The 26,772-nt window shown below is 40.2% G+C and overlaps 2 protein-coding genes across 2 annotated transcripts in view; one reads left to right on the plus strand and one right to left on the minus strand.

The window, feature by feature from the left end:
- The window catches only part of LOC103019235 (spermatogenesis-associated protein 31D4-like), a 215,289-nt gene that overhangs the window by 80,567 nt on the left and 107,950 nt on the right, over positions 1-26,772 (plus strand). The window lies entirely within an intron of this gene.
- The window catches only part of LOC103006212 (heat shock protein 75 kDa, mitochondrial-like), a 74,983-nt gene continuing 48,419 nt past the window's right edge, over positions 209-26,772 (minus strand). Inside the window, 3 exon segments of the mRNA XM_028166521.2 lie at positions 209-621; positions 624-1,016; positions 1,019-1,589. Of these exon segments, the coding sequence (XP_028022322.2) occupies positions 209-621; positions 624-1,016; positions 1,019-1,589 (1,377 nt within the window).

Genomic DNA, 26,772 nt, shown 5'->3' on the forward strand with positions numbered 1-26,772 from the left:
GGCAAACTTTTTTTTTAAGTAAATAAAGCTCAAAAGCAGGTGTTCTTATCGGCAGCATCCAGTCCTTCCTGGGTCATTGTCCCCATCCCCCCCCCCCCCCCCCCCCCCGCCGTGACTGTCTCAGGCTACCTTGTCCCACGGTTCCACTGTCCCCTCTCCTGCAGCCCTAACACTGCAGGAGGACCTGGGGCTTTCACAGCTGTCAGTGTCAGTCCAGGGCCTTGACAATCAGGTGGTTCAGGTGGCTCACCATGGGTCCCGGGTCATCGTCGAGCCCCGCTGTGATCATGGCGTTCTCGTAGATCTGATCCACCAGCAGCTGGGCCAGGTCAGGCTCGCTGTCTCTCAGCTGATTGAGCTTCCTGATGAGCGTGTGCCTGGGGTGGATCTCCAGCGTGGGCTGCAGCAGCTGATCGCGCTCCTCCGGGGGCTCGGCCAGCTGCCGCATGCGCAGGAAGTGCCGGGCGGCCCCCATCTTGGTCTGGATGAGGACCCGGCGGCTGTACAGCGAAATAGTGGAGCCCGGCTCCCGGCTCACGTCAGACATGGTTGGTTTCGATTCTGGCGCGTAGAAGATGCTGCGGATGTTGAGAGGTGCGTCCGTCTTGTAGTGCAGGGTGGGGGCTTGTCATGGGCCTGAGCGATGTAGCGGTAGAATTCCTCGTGCTGCGACTCGCCCACATCCTTGGGGTCCATCAGCCAGATGGCCTGCAGGGTATTAATGCGCCTTCCGTTCAGGTACAAGGGGAAGCTGACAACGTTGCTGTACTTTGTCACCACATCTCCAACCCGAGCTTCGCTGGTGAACTCTCTGCTGTCTGCCGTGAGGTGGATGATGATTTTGGTCCCGGTTCTTACTCCTGAGGCTTCGGCGATTTCAAACACCCCAGAGCCCTCTGAAAGCCACTGGTACCCAGGGCTGCCCGCGTCCACCGAGCGAGAATAGACCTCGACTCTGTCAGCCACCATGAAGGCCGAGCAGAAACCCACTCCGAACTGGCCGATGATCTTGCTGCCTGGCTCTGAGGCGCGTCCAGAAAGGCCTTCCACCCCGACCTGGCAATCGTTCCCAGGTTGGACACCAGCTCCTCCTGTGTCGTCCCGATGCCAGTGTCCTGGATCGTGATGGTGCCTTTCTCGGCGTCAGTCTGCAAGTGAATCTCCATTTCTGGCAGCGTCTGGCCTTCAGACACCAGCTTATGACGCAGCTTTACCGAGGCGTCGCTAGCGTTAGAGATCAGCTCCCGTATAAACACCTCTTTTTCTGAGTACAAGGAACGGGCAACGATGTGCAGAAGCTTCTTTGTCTCAGCCTGGAGCTCATGTTTGGAAGCGGAACCCTGCCCGGTCTCCGAGCTGCCGCTGAGGGAGTGCGGAGGCTCCTCCTTCCGCTCCTCAGTAGCCTGGGAGCTGAACGGCCGTCCATCGTGGGAGCTTGAAGCCAGGCTTTGCCTGGGACTCCAGGACTGGGCTGGGGGCCTCCGAGGCCACAGAACTGGTTGTCCTCCCCGGGCCGCCGCCAGTGCCGCGGCCCGCAGCCGGCAGCCCCACAGCAGCAGCGTCCACAGCTGGCGAGCCGTGTCTGCAAACTGATTTTTAAAATTTATATGGAAAGGCAAAGGTGCATATCCAATAAAATTTTGCAAATGAACAAAGTTGGTAGACTCCTACTACTTGATATCAATACTTACTGTAAAGCTACAGTTATTATGACAATGAGATATTGATGAAAATATAGACATTCAGATGAATGGAATGCAATAGAGACTTGAGAAATGAACTCACAGAATTGTGGTCAGTTGAGTTTTGAAAAAGATACAAAGGCAATTCCATGGAGAAAGGATAGTCTCTTCAAAAAATGGTGCTAAACACCCCAGTGTTCATTGCAGCACTATTTACAAGAGCCAGGACACAGAAGCAACCTAAATGTCCCTCAACAGAGGAATGGATAAAGAAGATGTGGTACATATATACAGTGGAATATTACTCAGCCATAAGAAGGAGCAAAATCATGCCATTTGCAGAGATGTGGATGGACCTAGAGACTGTCGTACAGAGTGAAGTAAGTCAGAAAGAGAAAAACAAATATCGTATATTAATGCATATATGTGGAATTTAGAAATATGTTATAAATGGACCTATTTGCAAAGCAGAAATAGAGACACAGACATAGAGAACAAATGTGTGGACACCAAGGGGGGAAAGGCAGGGTGGGATGAATTGGGAGATTGGGATTGACATATATACACTATTGATACTAAGTATAAAATAGATAACTAATGAGAACCTACTGTATAGCACAGGGAACTCTACTAAGTGCTCTGTGGTGACCTAAATGGGAAGGAAATCCAAAATGTAGGGGATATATGTATACGTATAGCTGATTCACTTTGCTGTACAGCAGAAACTAACACAACACTGTAAAGCAACTATACTCCAATAAAAAAAATATTTAGAGACTGAAAAAAATAAATGGTGCTGAACAACTGAACATCCATGTGCAAAAAAAAATGAACCTTGACCTGTACTTCACATTTTGTACACAATTAACTCAAAATGGGTAACAGAACTAAATGCAAAACATAAAGCTATAAGACTTTTAAAGAAAACCTGGGAAAAAAATCTTTGTGGGCCTGAGTTAGGTAGAGAATTCTTAGATATAATAAAAGCAAGATTTATATGAGAAAAATTGATAAATTAAACTTATCACAGTTAAAGACAGACATTGTCAAAGTTACTGTTAAGAGAATGAAAAAACAAGTCACAGGTTGGGGGAAAATATTTGCAAATCATATGTTTGACAAAGGCCTTGTACTTAGAATATATAAAGAAATTTCCAAAGTCAACAATAAGAAAACAACAAACCAGTTTTCAAAAAAGCAAAAAATTTCAACAGATACTTCGTCTAAGAAGACATATTGATGGCAAGTAAGTACATGGAAAGATTCTCAGCATCATTAGGCATTAGCCATTAGGGAAAGACAAATTAAAATCATGAGATAAACTACACACCTATTAGAATTACTAAAATTAAAAACAAACAACTGACAATACAAGGTCTTGATGAAGTTGTGGAGCAACTGAAACTCTCATACATTGCTATGAGAATGCAAAATGGTACAGCCACTCTGAAAAACAGCTTGGCAGTTTCTTATAAAATTAAACATACACTTACCATATGATCCATCTATCCCATTTCTGGGTATTTACCCTAAAGAACTGAAGACTTAAATTCACACAAAAACCTGTAGCAGCTTTATTCAAAATTGCTCAAATCTGAAACAACCCAAATGTCCTTTAATGAGTGAATGGATAATCAAACTGTGGTACATCCGTGCAATGGAATACTACTCAGCATACAAAGAATGAACTATTTGTTACATGCAACAACTTGGATGAATCTCAAAGTCATTCTGCTAAATGAAAGAAGCCAAATTCAAAAAGTTACATATGATGCAACTCCATTTATATGTCATTCTGGATAAGCTGAAGCTACAGGGAGGGAGGAAAAAAAGCAGTGGTTTTCCATGCTTAGGGGTAGAATGGTTGACTACAGCACCCTGAAGAAATTGGGTGTGTGCGTGTGTGATATTATTCTCACTGGCCAAATATCCTGTGCGTTGAAGATTTACACACTATTCATTGAATGACCTATTCATTGAAGAAATGTTTAAACTTAAAATAATAATATTTACAGCTAAAATTATTCATTGGTTACCATGTGTCATGAATGACAATAAACATTTTACAGGTAGTCAAGCTTCTCAGTTCCACCCCATGGAGTAAGGATGGCTAAATCGGCACGTGTTCTACTACTCCTCTTCTCATGCCCACGTTTGCCACTCCAGAATCCTTTCTAACATTGTGCTTAAGGCAGCCAAGAGCAATCACACAGTGTAATAGTTTCCTAGAGCTGCCATAACAAAATACCACTGACTTCATGACTTAAGCAACAGAAATTTATTTCTCACAGTTCTGGAGAGTGCAAGTCCAAGATGAAGGCGTTGGCAGGTTTGGTTTCTTCTGAGACTTCTTGCTTTGGCTTGCATATGGCCAGCTTCTTGCTGTGTCCTCATGTGGCCTTTCATCTATGCATGTACATCCCTGGTGCTTCTTTTGTGTGTTCAAATTTCCTCTTCGTATAACGACACCAGTCAGATTGGATTAGGGTCTACCCTAATGGCCCCACTTTAGCTTAATCATCTCTTTAAAGACCCTATCTCCAAATAAAGTCACATTCTGAGGTACTGGGGGTTAGGCTTCAACATATGAATTTTGGAAGGACACAATTCAGCCTATTATACTCAGATATAATCTATTTGCAATCTCTGCCACATAGTATAAATGCAATAATTTTACCGAGGAATAATTTAAAGTGAGTATAACTTGCTTTTATTTTTTTTTAACTGAAAATGCTTGCCAACCCTGGGTCAGAGTACACTGCTTTGAGAATGAGACTTTATTGCATGATCCCATCTTTGAGCAGCCTTCTGAGCTCTTGGGGCAGTGTGCCTAGAGGTGCCCACTGTGAGCAACCCTCCCCTCAAAGGTACACGGAATCATCTAGAAATAGCTTCTCAGTCAAATCTGTGTCAAGACTTCACTGCCATGCCAGAGTCAACCAAAGCCTAGAGCCACGGTGGGGACTGTCCCAAAACACTGAGTCAGTGTCACTGAGGTCAGGAGTGTTCCTCCACCTCCTTAGGCTGGAGGGGAGCCAACATTCTAAAACCTAAAGAACTTGAACCACAATGATTCTATCACATATTTGTGCACACTCGCACACAGGTTAGAAGAGTATTTCATAACAGTCTTCAGCTGTTGTCACTGGAGAGCAGTAGTGACCCTTTATCACTTAAGAAATTACCATACTCACAGATGAAAGCTAGGAACGGTCCCATTATTTTATATGTAAGGTCCAAGGAAATTACGTTGCAAAAAGTGATGAAGGGACAGTTAAGGGCTGCAGATGGGCATTTAGCAAAGAAACATGCATGTGTTTCTAAAGGATTGGTAAGCTTTCTGGAATTATGCAACAGATATTGGCTCCAAACAATCCACTGGAAACAAAGCAGTGGCTATGTTCTAGCTACGTACTGTTACCTGTATTTCTAGGGGATGCCTGATATTCTTTAATTTGAGAGGCACATTTTAGCATTTCTGGAATTGGACTTCGATCTTGTAGTAAATATAAAATTTAATGGGGTCTTTCTCCTTTTCTTCATTCTCTTTCCTCTTCTCCTGTTTCCCCCTCTGGAAAACCCTTATTAAAGAGCTGGTGCATTTTACAGAAGATGGTGTCTTAGAATTGAGGTAATGTACTTCCAATTTGTTTTGAAGTCCAGGTTGAAGACTAATGTTTTAGTTTAGTTCTGCCCATTTGGTTCACAAAGTAGACTCTGATAATTTGCCCTCCAGGACTGGAAGGAACCCTAATGGGTCTGTGCTCTGACATGCTCTCAGATCTCAGCTCTTAGAGGGGCTCTTATCATAGGTGTGTCCTAATAAGGTCCTGGGAAGACTAAGTCTGCCAAAGGCCATGTGATGTGCTGGCAAATGCCAGGTTCCAGAAATGAACACAGTGACCTTGATGGTAATACAATGTAACATCTCTTTGCTTCAAGACTACACAAATTTATACAAATATATTTGTATAAATTTCAGAGAAAACCTCTGTTTTGCTAAGTAAGGTACATTCGCATATATATATGTGATTTCTAAGCGTAGAAAGTAAAAGCTGCCATCTTGTTGTAAGTTAGAATAAAAGAACTTTAAGTCACTGGAATATATTAAATAACTAATTACATCAAGAATAGTCTAGGTGTTAGTCCTGTGAAACAATCTGCTTCATAGATTAACATGAGAGCTTATTTGCATATATGCTATAGACACTTTTGAGAGAGTGTGTGTATGTATGTGTATGTGTGGTGTATATATATATATATATATATGGCATATATAGTGTTTTTTTTTTTTTTTTTTTTTTTAATTTTATAGCTACGTTATTTATTTATTTTTGGCTGTGTTGGGTCTTCGGTTCGTGTGAGGGCTTTCTCTAGTTGCGGCAAGTGGGGACCGCTCTTCATCGCGGTGCGTGGGCCTTTCACTATCGCGGCCCCTCCCGTTGCGGGGCACAGGCTCCAGACGCGCAGGCTCAGCAGTTGTGGCTCACGGGCCCAGCTGCTCCGTGGCATGTGGGATCTTCCCAGACCAGGGCTCGAACCCGTGTCCCCTGCATTAGCAGGCAGACTCTCAACCACTGCGCCACCAGGGAAGCCCATATATAGTGTTTTAAAGAGAGTAAACACCATGTAGTTAATTCCTGTGGCCAAAGACAATTTCAGTGTTTCTGCAACATTTGACAATCGCTTCATCTTTGTAATACCATCTAAATTTGCATTTTTAAGAATCCCATATATTACTTAACAGAAAAGGCCTAAGGGGTATCAAAAGAGACGAGGCAAATTAAGTTTCCTTTTGTCCAACTTTGTGTCACTTCCTGCCTCCATAAATAGGGAAAGCAAAATATCTGTGCTTCTTATTCATGTACATCTGCCAAACCAATTAACACCTCCTGAATGTTATCTTAATTGCATTTATTAACATAACATTAACATAGCAGGGAGATAACATTCAGGAGGTATTAATTGGTTTGGCAGGCACTCTTGAATGGGAAGCATAGAGAAGGGCCCTTCTCAGTATCTTATGTGGGTTTTTTTTTTTTTTTTTGGCGGTGGAGAAGAAATGAGATTACACTGAAAGAGAGAAAATATATCTTAACCAAAATAGTAGCCACATCACAGGGTCACCTGATTCTCCTTTCTAAAATCTCCAAAGAAGCATCTGTTTGACAGTTTACCCAGATGCCCTCTCCGCCCCATTGTCCCTGTGCAGTTCTGGCTAAGGAGGCCTCTGGAGGTGTGCAGGCACAGATATGCTTTCCAGGATGCACTGAGCTCCACCATAAATTTTTACAGCACCTCAGCTGCTTTAAAAATAATACAAATGTGTTCCTGTGATGAGAATTTAATAGGGCTCCTACCCTTATAGAATCATAGAACTACAGAGTGCTTTAACTAGATCCATCTATTCATTAACTCATTCAATAGGCCTTATGGAGCACCTACTGTAGCTCAGCACTGTAAAATGCTGGGGTAAACAGATAAACAAGACTCAATACCTGGCTCAAGATGTCCAGCTGACACAGGAATTGGCCATGGAGACAGTCATGGCAGGTGAATGGTTCAAAATGGACACCCATACGTCGTCACTGAGTGAATGAATCAATGAAATGTGATCACTGTGGTTCCCCTCTGGTGGTGGTATGGAGGGTGGGGAGGTGGGGGTCTAGGGATGTGGGTATAAGGAGGCAAAACTGAAGACAGCAGATGAGTATGGAAAGTTAAAATGAGGAGGGACTGAACTAAGGCAGAAACACTAGCGATGGAGGGGATAGCATAGATAAAGAGATCCACATGATCCAAATAGCTGCTCACATTTATTGAGGGTTTTCTTTGCGCCAGGCAGCGCTCTTAGCATTTGATTTGAATTTCATTTTCTCAACAAATGTATGAGGTGGTCCTATTATTATACCCATTTTAAAGATGAGGAAGTTGAGTGTGGTAGGCTGAGTAATGGCCCCCCAAGGCTGTCCACACTCTAATCCCCAAAACCTGTGAATATGTTACATTGCATAGCAAAAGGACTTTGCAGATGTAATTAGGTTAAGGATTTTGCAGTGGGGAGATTATCTTGGATTATCTGTGTGGGCCTGAGGTAATTACAGGGGCTTTAACATGAATGGGACAGAAATAGAGTCTGAGTGAGAAGATAAGGGACAGAAGCAGAGGTCAGAGAAAAGAGAAAATGCCACATTGGAGGCTTTGAAGATGAAAGGGCCACAAGCCAAGGAATGTAGGTGGCCTGTAGAGGGGCTTTCCCTGGGCCCTCTGTGTAATGAGACTCCTTCCATTTACCCACGTTTTCCATTTCCTTTCATTTTCATCCTCTTTGGGAAAGTACCGTGTTTAATTGTACAATAATTTTCTTACTAAAAAACTGTTTCCCTCATTACATTATCATTTCCATGAAGGCTGTTCCTGTGTTGTTCACCGTTGACCCAATGCCTAACACTGTGCCTGACACAAAAAAATATACTCAATAAATGTGTGTTAAAAGAATGTAGGAAGGGAAGAAGTTCTCACACTTGCTCAGGGTGGCATATTTCTGAGTGGTCAGGGTGTCCTCTGAAGGCCTTGATGTATTGAAATAACAGACTTATAATCACCTTGTGATATGCAGGTGCCCCTGCCCAGATCTCCCTTCAATGAAGAACCTATTGACTCCGCTGCCGGGGTTGTGGTCTGTGGACAGCCTTAGTTACTAGCCCCTTCAGGGATTACCTCACCTGCAGAAAACTGCCTTCCTTAAAGTTATGACCTTCTCGGAGTGACCTATATCCAGTGACTGGTTGAGATGAGCATTAAGGACTGGCCATTTCGGTCCAGCATGGGACAACTCTGGAGGCCAGTTTAGCTCCAGAGTTCCTTGTGAGATTGTCCAGGGTTGTCATGGGGCCCATACTGTGCTCGATTTCTGCCTCATCCAGTCCTGTGTCCACTTACCTTCCACGAGTGTTGATCCCAAGGACACTCCTTAAAAAACATCCAGCATACTAAACTGTCTTAGAGTCTGCTTTCTGTTGGTTTGACCCCCATCTCAAACAATCACTAAGCATAGAATTCTTTTGAGCCAGGTAGTTATAAATAATCAGGAACAGAATCCAAAATTTAGGAAAAAGGTATACAAGATCTTAATATTAAGGAAATTCTATCCATTAATTCTCTTTTCACTGAGTTAGGAAGACTGCTGTTAATAAAGACTTACCAGTGGAATCCCTCAACGTGCTAATCCCCGCCTCCCTCCAAACATGGTTTGACAGTCACATCAGATCTCTTTCCTAAGTATCTCTGATTCTTCACCCTCATCACTCTTAATTCAAGCCACCCATTACTTCTCACTTGGTTTAATGAACAACTCTGAGTCCCTTATTTTGCCTTGCTCCAATTTTTCTCCATGCTGGAGTGGCCATTGCCCCACTTAAAGCTCTTTAGTAGCTCCCCATCACCTGTAGCATAGAGTCTAACTCCTAAACGTGACATCCAAAATTCTCTCTGATTGGGCTTCTCCCTGTTTCCAGACTCATCTCTGGCATGCCCTAATCACCCTCCCCGCTTTACCACTGCCTCCTTTGTTTTGGTCCTGCCAAAGTTCTCCAAACTGTCCATGCTGGTGCATAGGCCCATCGTGACCTGGACTCTCTTTAGAGCTCTAGCCTTGAATTTTGCCACCACTCCTTCTTTCTAGTCTCAGCCATCCTGAGTGACATGCAGTTCATCAATACGCCCTGTCCTTGTTTGCCTCTGGGCCTTTGCACATGTTGTTTCCTCTGTCTAGACTATTTTCTCTTTCTCTGACTACCCATCTCCCCACCTTCTCCTTGCCAAGTTGATTTCCACTGATACTCATCCTCCCCTGATTCCCTCAGGATGAATTTGGTGCCTCTCCTATGTGCTCTTATGGCGCCCTGTGCTTGGTCTTTTTTACAATAGCCGTACCATTCGTAATTGCCTCTAAACATAACTGTCTCAGCCACTAGACTCAACTTCTTATTCAGAGCTGTGAACACAGCAATGAGCACAGTACATAACACATAGAAGGTACTTGGGAAATATTTGATGATGAATGAATGAAGAATCAAAGTCTCATGATAATCCTAATGCATAAGCAGAGTAAACATTTTTGGCCACATTTTAGAGATATGGAAATTGAGGTTGACTTAGCCAAGGTTGTGTTGCATTCTGACTGCAAATCTAGAGCTACTTACAGTAAATGCCTCAATCCTTCATTCATTCCACATTGTATCATTCTACAACTATTCCACAGGTTTGAAAGCCTGCTATGTGGTTGTGTGTTGGGCTCTACTATAGGTGCTGGATTGACATGACCTTTCTTATGGAGCTTACGTTCTAGAAGGAAAGATTGACAATAAACAAGTAACAAAATAATGTTGAGTAGAGGGAAGTTGTATGAAGGAAATATGATGCAGTGACGTGGTAGAGTGGCATGCCAGTGCATGTAAGGGAGAGTGGTTCTTTAGAAATGGAGGCCAGGGAATAACCCTTGGAGGGAGTGACATTTGAGCTGAGGTCTGAAAGATAAGGAGCCAGTCATGAGACAAGGCAAAGAAGAACCTTCCTGGCAAAGGGAAGAGCATGTGCAAAGCTCTGAAATGGGAAAGAACTCGGTGTGTTCAAGGATCAGAAAGAAGACCAGAATGGCAAGATCATAGTGAGTAATGGGAATAGCAACAGTCTGGATCATGTAGTGCTGGTAGATCCTGGCCAAGAGTTTGGATTTTGTTCTAAATGAAATGGGAAGCCAATGAAAGATTTAAAGAGCAGAGATGGGCGGTTACTTAACCCAGACTGTGATAGTGTTGGAATCCTAATGATACAGGGGATTTGGATGATTAGGACTTCAGGAAATAAAATCCCACATAATTTGGAAAATGTAGTGTAGGATAAGAGCTCTAGAAGCAGTGTGGACCCAGTGGTCATTTTCCCTGGAGAATTACAGGTGCTCTTACAAACCAGATTATGGTTTCTACCAGTACCCTCATACTAATAAACTCCATGTCTCAGTCTCCAGCTTCTTATTTCCAGTTGCCTGCTGGATAGCTCTTCCATACTGTCCTGCAATTTATATCTAAAGGTAGATCTGTTGGTTTGCCCACCTACCCTACCATGCAGTGGTATCCTCCTTCTTTATTAATGATCCATTTATTAAGTTATAGGCATCCTAAATGACAGCCCAGTAACAAAAGCCCAGCTGACCACCAAGTCCTGACATCTTCTACCACCCAAATATTTTTCAGATTCAGCTTTATCGTCCTTGTCTCTTCAGGTTCTCATCTGCTATCACCAGGACTTTTGCAGCAACCTCCTAAATTATCATTAGTTGTCTTTACTCCAGTCCCATTTCAAACTCCTGCCAACCTAATCTTACTTTTTTTCCAAATGCAAACTCTTTTATATTTTATCTCCACTACAAGAGTAATAGTTTCTTGTTAAATTGCCGAATCCTATTACCAAATGAAAACCCAGTGTGCATCCTTCTAGACTTTCTCCTATGATTATACACACATATATACAAATTAGATTATAATATAATTCTGTTTGGTGATTTGCCTTTTTATTTAATAGATTGTGAGCATTTTTTGAAATGAATAAATACACAGCTACATCATTTTTGGTGGCTTTGTATTATTCTATCATATGGATGTACTATAATATACTTAAATAATTTCCTTTTGAAAGCCATTCAAATTATTTTGCTTTCACGAATGATCTGGAACATCTTTCTATATTTTTCTACTTGTACCTCTTTCTGTCTTACTTTCTTCAGAAGATTTACTTGATATAGAACTCCTGATCACATATAATTTCTTTTAATATTGTTGTGGTTTCATGATGTATAGATGATGTATAGTTTTTTTTGTTTGTTTGTTTGTTTTTTGGCCACGCTGCACAGCTTACGGGATCTCAGTTACCTGGCCAGGGACTGAACCAGGGCCATGGCAGTGAAAGCCTGGAATCCTAACCAGTAGGCCACCAGGGAACTCCCTGTATAGTTGGGGTTTTAAAAAATTTTTTAAATTAATTAATTAATTAATTTTAGTTTTGGCTGCGTTGGGTCTTCATTGCTGCGCGCAGGCTTTCACCAGTTGCGGTGAGCGGGGGCTACTCTTCGTTGCGGTGCGTGGGCTTCTCATTGCAGTGGCTTCTCTTGTTGCAGAGCACAGGCTCTAAGAGCGCAGGCTCAGTAGTTATGGCGCACGGGCTTAGTTGCTCCGCGGCATGTGGGATCTTCCTGGACCAGGGCTCGAACCTGTGTCCCCTGCATTGGCAGGCGGATTCTTAACCACTGCGCCACCAGGGAAGCCCTGTATGGTTGTTTTTAATTGGAAATTTTTTGGCATGAGGTGTGAGACAATGTTTTGAACTTTATTTTTCCTAAAATGGTTGGCCAGCTTTCTCAATATTATTTATAGTTTAATCCAACCTTTCTCCAATGATTTGAGGTGACAACACTGTTATACACTAAATTTTTATTTAGCTTTGAGTCTATTTCTGGCCTTTTATTCTCGTCCATCAGTCTGACTAGAAATTCTAGCAAAAATGCCCTGTTGTTTTGAACCTAGTAGCTTTCTAATGGATTTTAATATTTGATAAGCAAGTCCTCCGCTTTGCTCCTTATTTATGTATTTATTTTTTTGTATGGCAGAGATTTGCTTTTTTTCCCACATTTTATTTTTCAAATAAAATTTAGCACCATTGCATCAATCTTCAAAAAACATTTGTTGAGATTTTTATGTTGATTGTATTAAATTTATACGCTATTTTGGAAGAATTTGCCATCTGCAGAACTGTCTTTCTAAACTAAATCTGGTGTTATCATTATCCTGCTTAAAAACCTGTCATAGCTCCCCCTAATGGGAAAGTCATATTTTTTTGCATGGCATGTAACACATTACATATTTTGACCCCTGTGCACCTTTCCTTGTGCTTTAGAGATTTAGAAAATCTTAGATTACAGTACCTCAAAGGATGTGGAGTAGTCATTTGAATCTCAAAGTTCAGGCAGTGGAGGAGGTGGGTAGCAGAGAATACATTGGCAGGTTGAAGATGTAATTTGGAAATCTGTATTTACCTCATTTGCAGTTGTGACTGGAGCCAGGAGCTTCTAAGCTTGATTGCATTTTGGCCTGTAAGTCCATCCAGGGGAAGATCATCAGCATTCCAAGAAAATGTGCATGATCAAGGCTTTCTTTCTTTTAAGTCTTGGGAAAACTGTGACTTTCTAAAGTTTGGCTCCTGCCACTTGACATTGAAGAAGAAAATTCCACTAACTGCAAAATAAATAATCTGGCTGCTTTGTGTTTAGCCTGCGGCTTAATCTCTAAACCCTGGCCCCAGTAAAAGTTGCTGTTGGCTCTTTTCATCCGTCCTCACCCTTTGTTGTTCTCCATGTGTTTCCCCATTCTCTGCCATGTACAAATCTGGTGGAGGAGATCTGGGTCAGTGATAGTGGGTGAGCGAGAAGGAAATGAAGGAACAGGGAGAAACATTAAGAAAACTAAGCTGGCAATGTTAAAACTTGCTGAGAGGAGACTTAACTGTCTTTTTAAATTTTATTTTAATTTTTAAAGTTAAAAAATTATTTTTTAGTTAATTAAATTTTCAACTGTCCTTTGAGACATATTATAACATGTAAGAATTCAAATGGGGATGGGATGTAGACTATGATTTTTCAGACATCCAGCCAGATCCTGAATACTCACAGTGTACTTGTTTATATAAACCACGTTAGCTGGAAAATCTTATAAAAATTCAGTCACAGTATTTGACAATTGGATTTCATTATCTTGTTAAAGTTGGGATATAAAATCAACTCCCTCATTCCTTTTAGCATTGGGAGAAGGGTAATTGCATGGGTCTTCAAACTATAGAGATTTTATTTTGGTCAATCATTTCAGGTTTCCCTCCAAATAATCTTATTGGAGAGATGCTTAAACGGTACAATAGATTAGCTTGTGTTTTTTCTGCCTTTATTTTTTTTTGCCTTTTGTTTACTGTAGTTTATAATGACATTGAGTAACAAAGTAATGAGATGATGAACAGAATAAAAACAGGAATAGGAGAAGATGGATGCAATTTATAAACTGGGTCATCACCATTAAATAATCAAAAGCTTGGAATTGTAGTCCATATAAGTTGAAACTGAACTGCTATAAGACAAAATAACGCCAAAAAGTTTATTGACTTTTATTTCCAATGTATGTTGTTCTCTGGATGTCCTACATGTTTTTCTACAAAGAAGATACTCCTGCTTCATGGTCACTTTTAAGATCAAGTTGTGAAGCCATAAATCTATTAACTGCTAGAGGAATTGACATATTTTTGAGGATGGTCTTTCAAAAGTCCAGAATATCTATTTCAAATTAGTGAAAACATGGTTATAATTTGTCAGTTATTAAACATAACAAGTAAAGGAAGAAATATAGAGAGCATGTATAATACGGTTTTTATCCTTAGGAAATACTGTACGTGTACCATAAGCCTAGTTTCCCCTATTGAGTGCAGAAGCTTTGTCATATAAGCAGGAATAAAAAAAGTTTAACCAAGCCATTTGGCCATTCCAAGATGATGAATTATAGAGCTGGGGGTTCAAGGACACTGATCGCCCATACAACCCTGCAGGGAGTTGAACTGAGCTCAGTTTGAGGTCACAGCAGGGCAGCAGAGGACAGAAGGTAATGAGATGTCTGGGCAGTAGGGTAGCTCAACAGCTGCTCATCTGAGAAATCCTGGTGCATGGATGAGGCGGACGTGACTCACTGATTCAACTTGAAGCAGGAAGAATTGTGAACAAGGAAGGGGACCAAAGAATAAATCAAGATGGTGGGAGACAGCCAAGATAAAAAGCTGTCTTTACAGATGGCCTTATTTAACCAGGGCTAAGAGTTAGAAATGTACATTTATCTGCCATTTGTCCACTTATTTGAAGGGAATTTCATGCAGTAGAACCAGCGCATGCACAGACACATTAATATGTTATGTCCTTTGCATAGGAAAAAAGTAAAGTTATCAAACATTATAGAATCTATATTCAAATGTAGAGACTTCTCTTTTTTTTCCATTAATAAAAGAACATTTCAAATATACACAGAAGTAAAGAGGAAGAATACACTGACCCTCATGTACCCATTGCCCAGCTTCACCAATTAGCAATTATACCTTTCTTGGAGGAAATTCGTTTTGATGAAGGAAGTTGGCATGAGAGGAGACCTTGAAACACTCCCTGAAGAGGGGGAAGCAAAGGCCCATGTTTTCAGCAGGGGTCCCTGGATCCCTCCAGTGTGACATTATTACAGCATTACTGCGTTACTTGTTAAATGAAAGGTATTAGCTCTGTGAGTAATCAGGTAATCAAAAAGTAGTTACTGCTTTGACTTTTTATTACAGGTTTTTCATCCACTTACATTTAAAATTTTTTTAATATATCATTATTTTAAACACACATCATTATTTTAATCATATCCAATTAAATATACCTGCATCTCCTCAGCATGCATCATTATGTACTTTACTAAAAAGCACTTCGAATCCAATTGCGTACCAGCGTTCTTTATTATAATTTATGTGCACAAATCTGCAGCAGATTTATACATTTTGGAGATTAATTATCAAGAAGTTTGTTTAGACTTTCAGCAAATGTGAAACAAACTTCAATTCACTTTGGTATTTATAATTTGATGGTATTATGTTATTGTCCTGTAAGACACCATTTTGGTTTTTTATCTAAGGAGAGTACGGGTACATAAAGAGAAGTCATTACAGTTACCAGAACCATTAGTGCTCAAGTCCTTACATTTTTTCATCTCCTTTGGTTCCCCCTGAAACTTACTCTTTTTGGACTGTGCCAAATAGCAGACTGAAAGATTGCTTGTGACTCAGTCCCAATAGCATGAAAATAATATTGCTATGTTATAGGAATATAAGAAAATGTAGCCTTTAGTGATTGCTTTTAGCTCCTGTTAAATAATCTTAGCTCTTTTTACCCAACGTCTGTTACTTTTTGTATCTGCTTTTGCATCACTCAGAGCTAGCCGTAAGAAAGTCTTACTACTAGTGTTTGACTTATGATGGAGTAGTGCAAAGATCCTTAAACTAGAATTCAACAACATGTAGTTCTTATATTCTAGCCAGCTCTCTGCTATCAAATGCTACCCCACCCTTCTGGCTGTTTGAAACAAACTGATCCACTAAAGAAACTCACAAGGAAAGTCCTAATCTCTAGAGTTGTTTTAGGCAACCAGTGGGTCCAGTTTGTTGCTGATGTCTTGACGAGTTCCCATAGTCTAGATAACAAATCTTGAATCCTTACCTTTCGCCAACCCATATCCCCTGGTTTGGGCATATTTCTTTACTTCCTCTTTCAGTAAATGAACAAAAGCTTTCCTATTTGGTTTCTGGATTGACTCATATCTCAAGCCCGGGCATCTCTTGTTTTCTCAAGGGAGGCTGCCTGTTGTCAGAGCAGCTCTGCACTGTTCCCCACCTCCCTCCTTTATTTTTTTAAAATTTTAAAAGATATTTATTTATTTGGCTGTGTTGGGTCTTAGTTGAGGCATGCAGGATCTAGTTCCCTGAACAGGGATCAAACCCAGGGCCCCTGCACTGGGAGAGCGGAGTCTTAACCACTTGACCACCAGGGAAGGCCCCTCCTCTCCCTCCTTTAAATGGAGGTTAGGAGTTGGAAACTGAATTCCTCTGTGACCTGAGTGTATCAGTTTGTATATGATTCTGTGAAGTTAGTTCTCTCCCTTTCCAATGACAAAGAAATTTGAGAGGAAGGAGATGGTGGTGAGAAAAGTAGACAGGGGGGAAAAATGTTCTCTGTCACCTTACAGATTTCAGTGGGTAAAACTAGTCATTCAGAGACTTTATTTCCTTCTTCACAATAGCCCATGAAATTTATGTGGTGAATGGTATTCTTTGGATTAAGTTTTGTGATCCCAATGACTAAGTTTTCCATTGACTAGAGTAATTGAGAACAGAGACTGGGCGAAAATTCTATGTAAATAGATGTTTCTTTAAAAAAAAATGCTATTAAATGATAAAATGTGACAATTTCTAGTGGCAAATTATTGCATTAACAACAGAGTACTTTGCAGCAAAATTTAAAGAAATAGAAATACATTGGTATGCTCTGGTTCCCTTGTTAGTAGAATTACCTATTGTCAATAGCTAATTATTTGAACAACAGTACTATTGTAGGAAACAATTTTTACCTCCCTGAATCAGACCCCTTCTAGAGTGAATGTAGTTCCAAGACTTTTTAGAAAGTGATCAGAGTGGAATAGAAAGCTCTTGCACTTTCCTTTATATTGTTAATCTCTTCTGAGGTGGTACTTAGAATTCATTCTACATAAGAGTTTATAAGAATGAATCCCATTTTCAGTTTCAGTTTCTTTGCCCCATGCAAAATTAGAGGGGAAAAAAAGACAACTCCTATATGTATTAAACATCAACTTCAATAATTTTTTTCCCAAGCAGGACAATTTAACACATTTTTCTTTCTTTTTTTAAAAAAAATCAGTGACTACTACATAATGCTAAAATACTAAAGATAATCTATTGCTGAAAGCAAACAATTTTGCATCTCAGATTCTATACTCAACCAAATTTGTATTCCAGTAAGAGGACAAAATAAAGATATTTTTGTATATGACCACAGACCGTCTTTGAAGGTAATTCTCAAAATATATTGCTATAAAACAACAAGAAAACCAGAATGAATACAGCAATGAAAAAGATGTGGGCCAAAAAACATTAAAGTTATAGCTGAGTCTAAAGAGCAATTGGCAGGGACTTCTCTGGTGGCGCAGTGGTTAAGAATCCACCTGCCAGTGCAGGGGACACGGGTTTGAGCCCTGGTCTGGGAAGATCCCACATGCCACAGAGCAACTAAGCCCGTGCGCCACAACTACTGAGCCCGCGTGCCACAACTACTGAAGCCTGCGCACCTAGAGCCCATGCTCCGCAACAAGAGAAGCCACCACAGTGAGAAGCCCGCGCACCACAACGAAGAGTAGCCCCTGCTCGCCGCAACTAGAGAAAGTCCGCGCACAGCAACGAAGACCCAACACAGCCAAAATTAAATAAATAAATAAATTTATTTAAAAAAAAAAGAAAAAAGAACTATTGGCACATAGTATAGAAACAGTTGTTAATAACATGGCACTGAAGTCCCAGCCCATAAGTAGTAGATGTGGGAATACAGGGATGAGAGAACAGGAAGCAAAGTTGGGACCAGAATTAAAGGTGTCTTAAGAGTCTCGCCTTGACCAGGAGAATCATAGAGATACTGATTATTTCTAGATATTGGTAAGATATATACATTAAAATGTGAATAATCAAATGTCAAGGCAATCCCTGAGAATAATAGAAGAATAATACATATTTTTTAAACATTCTAAAAGGAAGGGAAAAATGGAACAACAGTGTTTGAAAATGGCACCCAAGTTTGTCGATGCACCAGTGATTTGGGGAGTGATTCTCTGTCAGGAGTTAAACATTGTTATGTGTAAGGTGGTACAGGTAGAAATTTGAGCATGAAATGAGGTTGGGTGCACAAATTGACTCTACCACTTCTAGCAGTGTGACCTTGAAAAATTTTACTTAACTTTTCTGAACCTCATTTCTCTCATAATATTATAACACTTAACTCTAAGTTATTTAAAAATAAAATAAGCTGGTATAAGAAATGATATCTAGGGCTTTCCCAGGGGCGCAGTGGTTAAGAATCTGCCTGCCAATGCATGGGACACGGGTTCGAGCCCTGGTCTGGGAAGATCCCACATGACACGGAGCAACTAAGCCCGTGTGCCACAACTACTGAAGCCCACGCACCTCGAGCCCGTGCTCTGCAACAAGAGAAGCCACCTTAATGAGAGGCCTGCGCACCGCAATGAAGAGTAGCCCCCGCTCGCTGCAACTAAAAAGAAAGCCCATGTGCAGCAACAAAGATCCAATGCAGCCAAAAATAAATAAATAAATTTATTTAAAAAAATAAAGCATTAAATGATATCTTTATCATTCTTGTTATGATTATTTGCTGTACAATATTAAATTCCTCTTCAGAAAATTTCAAAAAAAATTAATTCAAAAAAAGGGCATAGAACAAAAAGGAAATAATGCAAAAGAATTATAAATAGAAAACATAAAAATAGGTGGTCATAAATAAGTCAAACATGTAAGTAGTCACATTAAATGTACTTAATGTTATTTAATGGCTTAAATTCTCCTTTACAACACAGACTAACACTGGATAAAGAAAAAAGTCAACATTGTGCTGTTAAGACATGTGACATCCACAAAGAAAAACAGTACAAAAAGTTTGACAAGAATATGCAATAATCCATGAAATTGTATGCAGGACAAGTTATAAAATATAAAGCAAAACAAAGAGAAAAAAAATAATGAAAATACAAAGAGAAATGCATAACCCACAATCATGGGGGAGAATTTAATACAACTTTCTCAAAAATGAATAAATCCAAGAGACAGAATTTTAAAACACTTTTAATAATTCTGCTGTAACATATATAATTTACACATTTAAAATATTTATAAACTTCATCAAATAGAGAATTTACACTATTTTTGAACATCCATGGAACATTTACAGTGACCATGTGTTAGTCTACTAGGAAAACCTCCACAAATTCCAAAGAGCAGAAATCATAGTTCGTATTCCCTGAACAAAATACAGTAACAGTAAATAGTAACAAGAAAAGGAGACTTCTCTACCCCTAATCTACCCATTTCAAAAAACAAACAAACAAAATACACTCTTCTAAATAACTTTTGGTTTAAAGAGGAAATAAAAACAAACTATTAACCATTTACACATAAACAAAAATGAAAGCTCTACCAATCAACACTTATTGACTGTGGCTAATGCAGCACTTAAAGGAAATTTTACAGCCCTAATTCACTTATTAGAAAATAAGAGATTAAAAAACTCAGTAATTGTGAAAGGCAGCAGTAAAATAAATAAGAATGTACAAGAATGGAGATAACAAATTAATGACAAACAGAAAAAATAGACTGTCTGTAAATTTGAAAGCTACTTCTTTGAAGTGGTGTGTGTAGTAGACAAAACCTTTGATAAGTCTCATCAGGAAAAAAGAGAAAGGCTACAAATACACTTTAGAAACAAGAGAGAAGACTTAACTACAGATTCAGAGGAAAGTGAAAAAAAATAAAAGTATAATGTCTTTGAAGTAAGTTCAAAATCTATTTGAAAAGGGATCACTTTTACAGGAAAATATAAATTACTACTATTATTTCAAGAGGTGGTAGAAAACCTAAAGAGAACAATAATCATACAAGAAATTGACAAGGTAATAAAAAAATCTACCCCCCAAACGATAAAAGGCCTTGACTATTTTATGGGCTTTAAATCGTTAAATACTTAAAAACTATCTAGTCCCTACTGTAAATAAATAGAAGGAAATAATCCCAACTAAACTATCATTCTATATAGTTGAGGTACCAAAACTGTCAATGACTGCACACACACACAAAATGACCACTTTTGGCCAATCTGCCTTATGAACATAAATATAGAACTCCAAGTAAAATATTATCATTAAATTCATTACCAAAGAGTATTAATCCCAGGAATGCAATAATGGCTGAACACTAGGATATCTATTAATGTATTTTCCTACATTAAAAAGAGGGAAACCATTGGTTCATCTCAACAGTGCAAAAAAACATGTACATCAAAACCTATTTGTGATTTAAAATAATCAAAACAAAATGACTTCTAGGCTAGAGAAAGAAACTTCATTAAATTGGTAGAGGGTATGTACCAGAAATCTAAAGCAAATACAAAATTTTATGGTAAAACAGAGCATACAATTGAAAGCAGGAACAAGACAGGAAGGCTTGTTATCACTACCCTTACTCAAAGTTATAACGAAGGTCCTAGCTGAAGCTTTTAGGTAAGAATAAGAAATAGTATATGGAGAAATGAGTATGATTTGGGGAAGGAAAAGGCGAAGTGTTTCACTATATTATATAATCTGTTTGCAAAATCCAAAAGAATCAACTGAAGAACATTAGAACTCTTAAGAGTGTTTAGTAACTATCACAGTATCAATTTGTAAAAACCAAAGCTTATCTGGATCTCCATTTAAGTAATCAGAAAGCATCATAAAAACACCTCATGCACAAAAGCAACAAAAACTATTATGAAATGTGCATACTTACGTCAAGAAAAATATAAGATTTGACTGATGGTCATAGAAACTCTCTAAAATTAAGAGAAATACTATGTTTTTAATTTTGGGAACACTTAGTATTGGAAAGACATTAGTTCTCTCTAGTTAATCTATAAATTCAATGCAGTCCCAATCATGATTCCAGCAGGATTTTTTTGTGTAATTAGATATACTGATTAAAAAAAATGTTTGAGGGACTTCCCTAGTGGTGCAGTGGTTAAGACTGTGCTCCCAATGCAGGGGGCCTGGGTTCGATCCCTGCTCAGGAAACTAGATCTCACATGCATGCTGCAACTAAGAGTTCGCATGCCACAACTAAGGTTCCAGCAAACCGCAACTAAGGAGCCTGCCTGCCGTAATTAAGACCCAGTGCAACCAAAAAAGAAAAAAAGTTTGAGGACATTTTCCGTTTGTCTTCATTTTATTGTTGTTCTTTATATCTCACATATTTTAAAATTAATATTTATCTCTTTGATATGTAGCAAGAGCTTTAAAAGAAAGAGAAAATGTACAAAATTAGCTATGAAGATTTTGAAAAAAGAACAATGAAGGAGGACTTGTTCTACCAGATATCAAAACATGACCTGCAGCCATCATAGTTGCAATAGTGTTGAAATGACGGGAGACAAGATAGATAGATAAATTGCAAAAGATATTAGAGTGTCCTAAGCACATTGCGGGTATTTACTATACAGAAAATTCACATTTCAAATCAGAGAGCAAAGTGTGGACTATTTAATAAATGGAAGTGTCAATTGATAGTTCTTTTGGCAGGACCTATTGAAATTAAAACCAGACATTTCTTTCAATTCAGCATTTCTACCATGTGCACAAAATAATATACACATGAATGTTTATGGCATTGTTGATTATAATAGCCCCAAACAGGAAAAGACCTAAATGTCCGTCAGTAGGAGAATCCATAATATTTATGGACTATCCATATTCTTGAATGCTAAGTGGCAGTTTAAAAGATTGAAGTAGGGCTTCCCTGGTGGCGCAGTGGTTGAGAATCTGCCTGCTAATGCAGGGGACGCGGGTTCGGTCCCTGGTCTGGGAAGATCGCACATGCCGCGGAGCGACTAAGCCCGTGAGCCAAAACTACTGAGCCTGCGTGTCTGGAGCCTGTGCTCCGCAACAAGAGAGGCCGCGATAGTGAGAGGCCCGCGCACCGCGATGAAGAGTGGCCCCCGCTTGCCGCAGCTGGAGAAAGCCCTCGCACAGAAACGAAGACCCAACACAGCCAAAAATAAATATAAAAATAAATAAATAAATAAGACCCGGTGCAACCAAATAAATAAATAATTAATTAAAAAAAAAAAAAGATTGAAGTAGAGTTCTATTAACCAGAGGAGATCTTTCACACATAATATTAAAAAAATAATAATAAAGTGGCAAAATCATGTATAAAGTATATATATACACACATATATATTTTAGTATATATTTTTAATTATACTTATATATAATACTTAAATATTTATATATAACAGAAAAGATATACATCTCATAGAAGAAGAACCGGAAAGATACACACTAAACTGTAGAGATAATCCTTCTGGAAATGGGGGAAGGAAAATTGTGGGGAATGGAAGATGTACTTTCATTGCTGATATTTAGTTTATATTTATATATAAACGTGTAGATAATTTGAAATGTATTGTTTATTGTATGGCTTGTATTTTCAAAACTTCTTTCACATTTCTAATTTTTAAAAGGGAAAAGTCATGATTTCACTAGTTTATATTTGATACGTTTTGTAGATGACATACCATTATTATGTCTCTATTATGTGTTACGCTGATTATTTTTGTCTCTCGAGACTCTTCATTTGTAGTGGGTATGTATGTGGAACACTGGCCCCTCGGGCAGTGCCGGAGAGGCAGCGTGTTCTCACTCCAGGATCACTCTGGTCGATTTGCCTGGAAGACCACAAGCCCCATGACAAAGTGGAGGCGCAAGTGCAGAGCATCTTGCCCTGTGCTTTTGTGGACGTCCCTAGACTACTGAACAGAAATTCCTTCGCAGTGAAGGTCAGCCCAGTGCTATTTTGTGTGTGGCAGTTGAGAGACACTGGAACCAAGAACTTCTCTGAATTTCACATGCAGAGAATCACATCTCTTTGCCCTTCCATGTTTGCAAGATCTGTCATTCAGAGAAGGAAGTCAGATCATCTGAAATAACTTGCTCCACAACTAGCCAGGTTGGTTATCCATGCTTTGTACTCTTCCCTGGGATCGTAACAAATTTAAACTGACCAGCAGACCATTCTCAAGCCAATTTCTCTGTTTCTCTCTCCCTCTCTTGAAAGATAGGCCTTTTAAAATGCCTGTTTCCTATTTTACATTACATCCATTTCTGTCCACAAATCTTAAACCAAATAGTAATTCAACTTCAGATTTGTCAATATGACTACAAGAAGCTTTTAAAAAAAACCCTCTGCCATTCCTGTCCTTTAGAAGAACATCCCTGTGTTAGAGTAGAGAGGTGCAACAGAAAGGGGGCTGCACCGGGAATCAGAAAATTTGTGTTTGAGGCCTGCCTTCCAGGACCTTTTGCAAGTCACATAACTTCTCCTAGGCCTCCCTTTGTGTCAGTTGTAAAATGGAGAGATTGGGAAAAACAGGGAGAAACTGGGTTGCGGGGAGGCAGGGAGAGGAATATAGGCAACTAAGGTAAAGGGCTTTGGAAGGTATAAAGCAACAGGCCAGCATGAGACTTGTATACAAGCCCATTGCTCTCCTTACACACACACACAGAGCTGCCTGCATGCTTTGGATTTCTATTCTCTTTCACTTATGTTCCCTTTAAAGTAGGCATTTGAATCCCTCCTAACACATTCAGCTCAGTTTTTTGGTCACATGTACCCATTGATCTCACCAGCACCTGAGGCCTTGGATTTCTTTCTACCTTTCAGGCAGCACCTGTTTTCTCCCGGAGGTGTATTTAGCTTGGTGTCGAAAGCACAGTGTGTTCCCTTTTTGTTAACTTAACCTTTGTGTTGTTTTTAAAAAATCAGATTTGAAAGAACAGAGACCCTAGAAAGCCTGTGATATGTAAATATTTAGCCAGGTAGATAGGGATAGTAAGCATTTTCTCTCTTAACACAAAACATGATTTTATTTGCTAAAGCTGTAATCTTGTTTGATAATCCATCAGTTTATTATCAGCTATGTGGTGAGACATAATGCCACAGGGAGATAATCAAGCACCTTCACCTGCTACTACAGGGTTGATTACAGTGACTGGAGGAGGGGGAATCATCTGGAGGGGATTATGTTAAACATAGGCTTTCTATTTACAGTTGATTTCCTCAAGCGCTTTAACCATTCTGCTCCCTGCCTAGGTAAGTAGGTCATCTGAAAACTGCCAAAGAAAAGGAGTCTTTGCAGCTGTAGAACAACAGAACTTGTACCTTTACAAGGTCCCATTTGTCCTTGTTTCATGCTCAGTGCATTTCTGAATCAAAGAAAAAAAAGAGAGATGAAGATGCCCCGTTGAAGACAGTATTTAAAAAAAAAACAAACCAAAAACAGAAAAGTCCAGTTTGAAAATAGAACAGGAAATTCTTCCACCCCACAGGTAACATCGGAATCCCAGCTTGGAATATTAAGTTCAGTAAACTAGATTACTAACCTGAAATTTTAATATAACATTGATCTGTAGGCCTCTCAAGGATGTAATCTGTGGTTTCCGAACCAGAGGCAACACCCCTGTAGGGTATCCTCAGAGACACTCCTGACCAGGTCAGGTGGAATTTACAACCCCAGGGCACCGAGAGATTACAAGGGGAATGGTTCTCCTAGAGTTCTGGCAAAAGGCAGTGTGACTTCTGGCCCCTGGTGGGAGGCAGAGAAGTATTTGTTTGCAACACTCATCTTTGACTACCCCATTCTTCTCTGCCTTGAATGTATCTCTTCAGGATTATCTACCAAGCAGAATGTCTCTATCTGAAAATTCTCAAGTTGAAGGCCTGTGAGGTAACTTGATTGATTTCTGGCTACTGATAATAGAGGCTGTGTGGTTCTACAGCCCTCTGCAATTAGAATGTATTCTCATATGTTATCTCACTGGAGCCTTTCCTGAGACAAGCAGATGAGGAAACTGAGTTTCAAAGAATTGAAGTATATTGCCCAAATTTACACAGTGGGTGATTTCTTCCCTTCTTTTGTTCCTTTCTTGTCTTCTTCCTTTTCTCCTTTTCTTTCTCCTTGAAAGACATTCTCTTAAGAATGTCAACTCTGGAGCCAGATACATGGTTTTAAATCCCTGGCTCTGCATGACCTTGGGCAAGTTACTTATTTTGTTATGCCTTGGTCCTCACCACTAAAATGAGGATAAACAGTAATGTTTACTTCATATGGTTATTGGGAGGATAAAGCTGGTTGATACAAGTGTAACATTTAGAATAGGGTCTGACACATAGTAAACATTCGATAAGGTTTAGTTATTTTTGCTGTTGCTGTTGTTGCTTCCTTCTACGCCCCCCTTTGTCCTTTCATCAAACATTAATTGAATGTCTGCTCTCTGAGAGGCATTGTGCTAGGCTGGGGAAATGAGTAAGAGGGCGTCCCTTTTCCACAAGACTGGCTGACTACTAGGAGACAGGCCATCAGATAAGTGCGGGGGATGGCCACATAATAGAGGTATTTCATGTAATCACAGATGAGCTATTTATTGGGTGCCCATGGTTAGCTGGGAAGGCCTCATGGAGGAGGAGACCTGGCATTTGAGTTGAACATTGGAGATGAAGAGGTGTCCACAAGGCCAATAGTCAAGGGATGCATGTTCCAGGCAGAGGGGCCGGTGTTCAGGACTCCGGGGCTGTGTGAAAGACCAGGACAGGGCTTTGAATGAGAAGCTATATTAGTCAGCTAGGGCTGCCGTAACCAAATACCACAGGTGGGGTGGCTTAAAAAAATAGCAATTAATGTTCTCGCAGTTCTGGAGGCTGGAAGTGCAGGAGTCAGCAGGTTTGGTTTCTTCTGAGGCATCTCTCCTTGGCTTGACAGCTGCCTTCTTGCTTTGTCCGCACATGGTCTTTTCTCTGTATCCTAATCTCTTCTTCTTCTAAGGACACTAGTCATGTTGGATTAGGGACCACTCATATGACCTCATTTATTTTAATTACCTCTTTCAAGGCCCTCTCTCCAAGTGCAGTCACATTCTCAGGTACTGGGGGTTAGGGCTTCCACATACGAATTTTTAGGGGGACGCAATTCAGCCCATAACGGAAGTCATCTGCTAAGCATGACCGGAGTCAGATGCATGTGGATGAGTGTCAGGGAACGAAGCCAGAATGCCAGACAGCGCCTAAATCTTGAAAGGCTGGGCTTCTCATCAGGCTAAGGAGGATGTCGGGGGGGTGGAAATATGGACATTCCCACCACATTTCGGTGTCCCTGGCCCCTTCGGGCTGCGGTGTCAAGGGCAGGCTTACTGGAAGAAGCCACACTGTGATATGTCAGAGGAGACACTAGTTTGAATTCCAGTTCTCTTCTGCCACAACCCCAAGGCTTGTGTGGCAGGTACAAGGTGGCAGTGAGTCCCCAGCATCAAGAGGGTCCCTGAGAACGAGGGTGCTGTGGGTGTAGGGGGACACGTGGGTGCAGAAGATGGAAGCAGCTCTAGCTCCGAGTCTGCTGTGGGAGCACCCCTTTGTGCTGTATCAGCATCAGCGGGGGTTTGCCAGGCTCACACAAGTGAAAAAGCACCCAGATAACAGATAAGACATGCTCTGGTTTTTCCTTTTCACCCAAAAGGCCCCTCAAGTGTTCCTAACAGAATCACATATCTTACTACTGTATTTTGTAAACGAGAGACCAGCCTCCCTTTCATCCTCCTGCCAGGTAGAA

This window comes from Balaenoptera acutorostrata, chromosome 6 (genome assembly GCF_949987535.1).
Source record: "Balaenoptera acutorostrata chromosome 6, mBalAcu1.1, whole genome shotgun sequence".
Lineage (NCBI taxonomy): Eukaryota > Metazoa > Chordata > Mammalia > Artiodactyla > Balaenopteridae > Balaenoptera > Balaenoptera acutorostrata.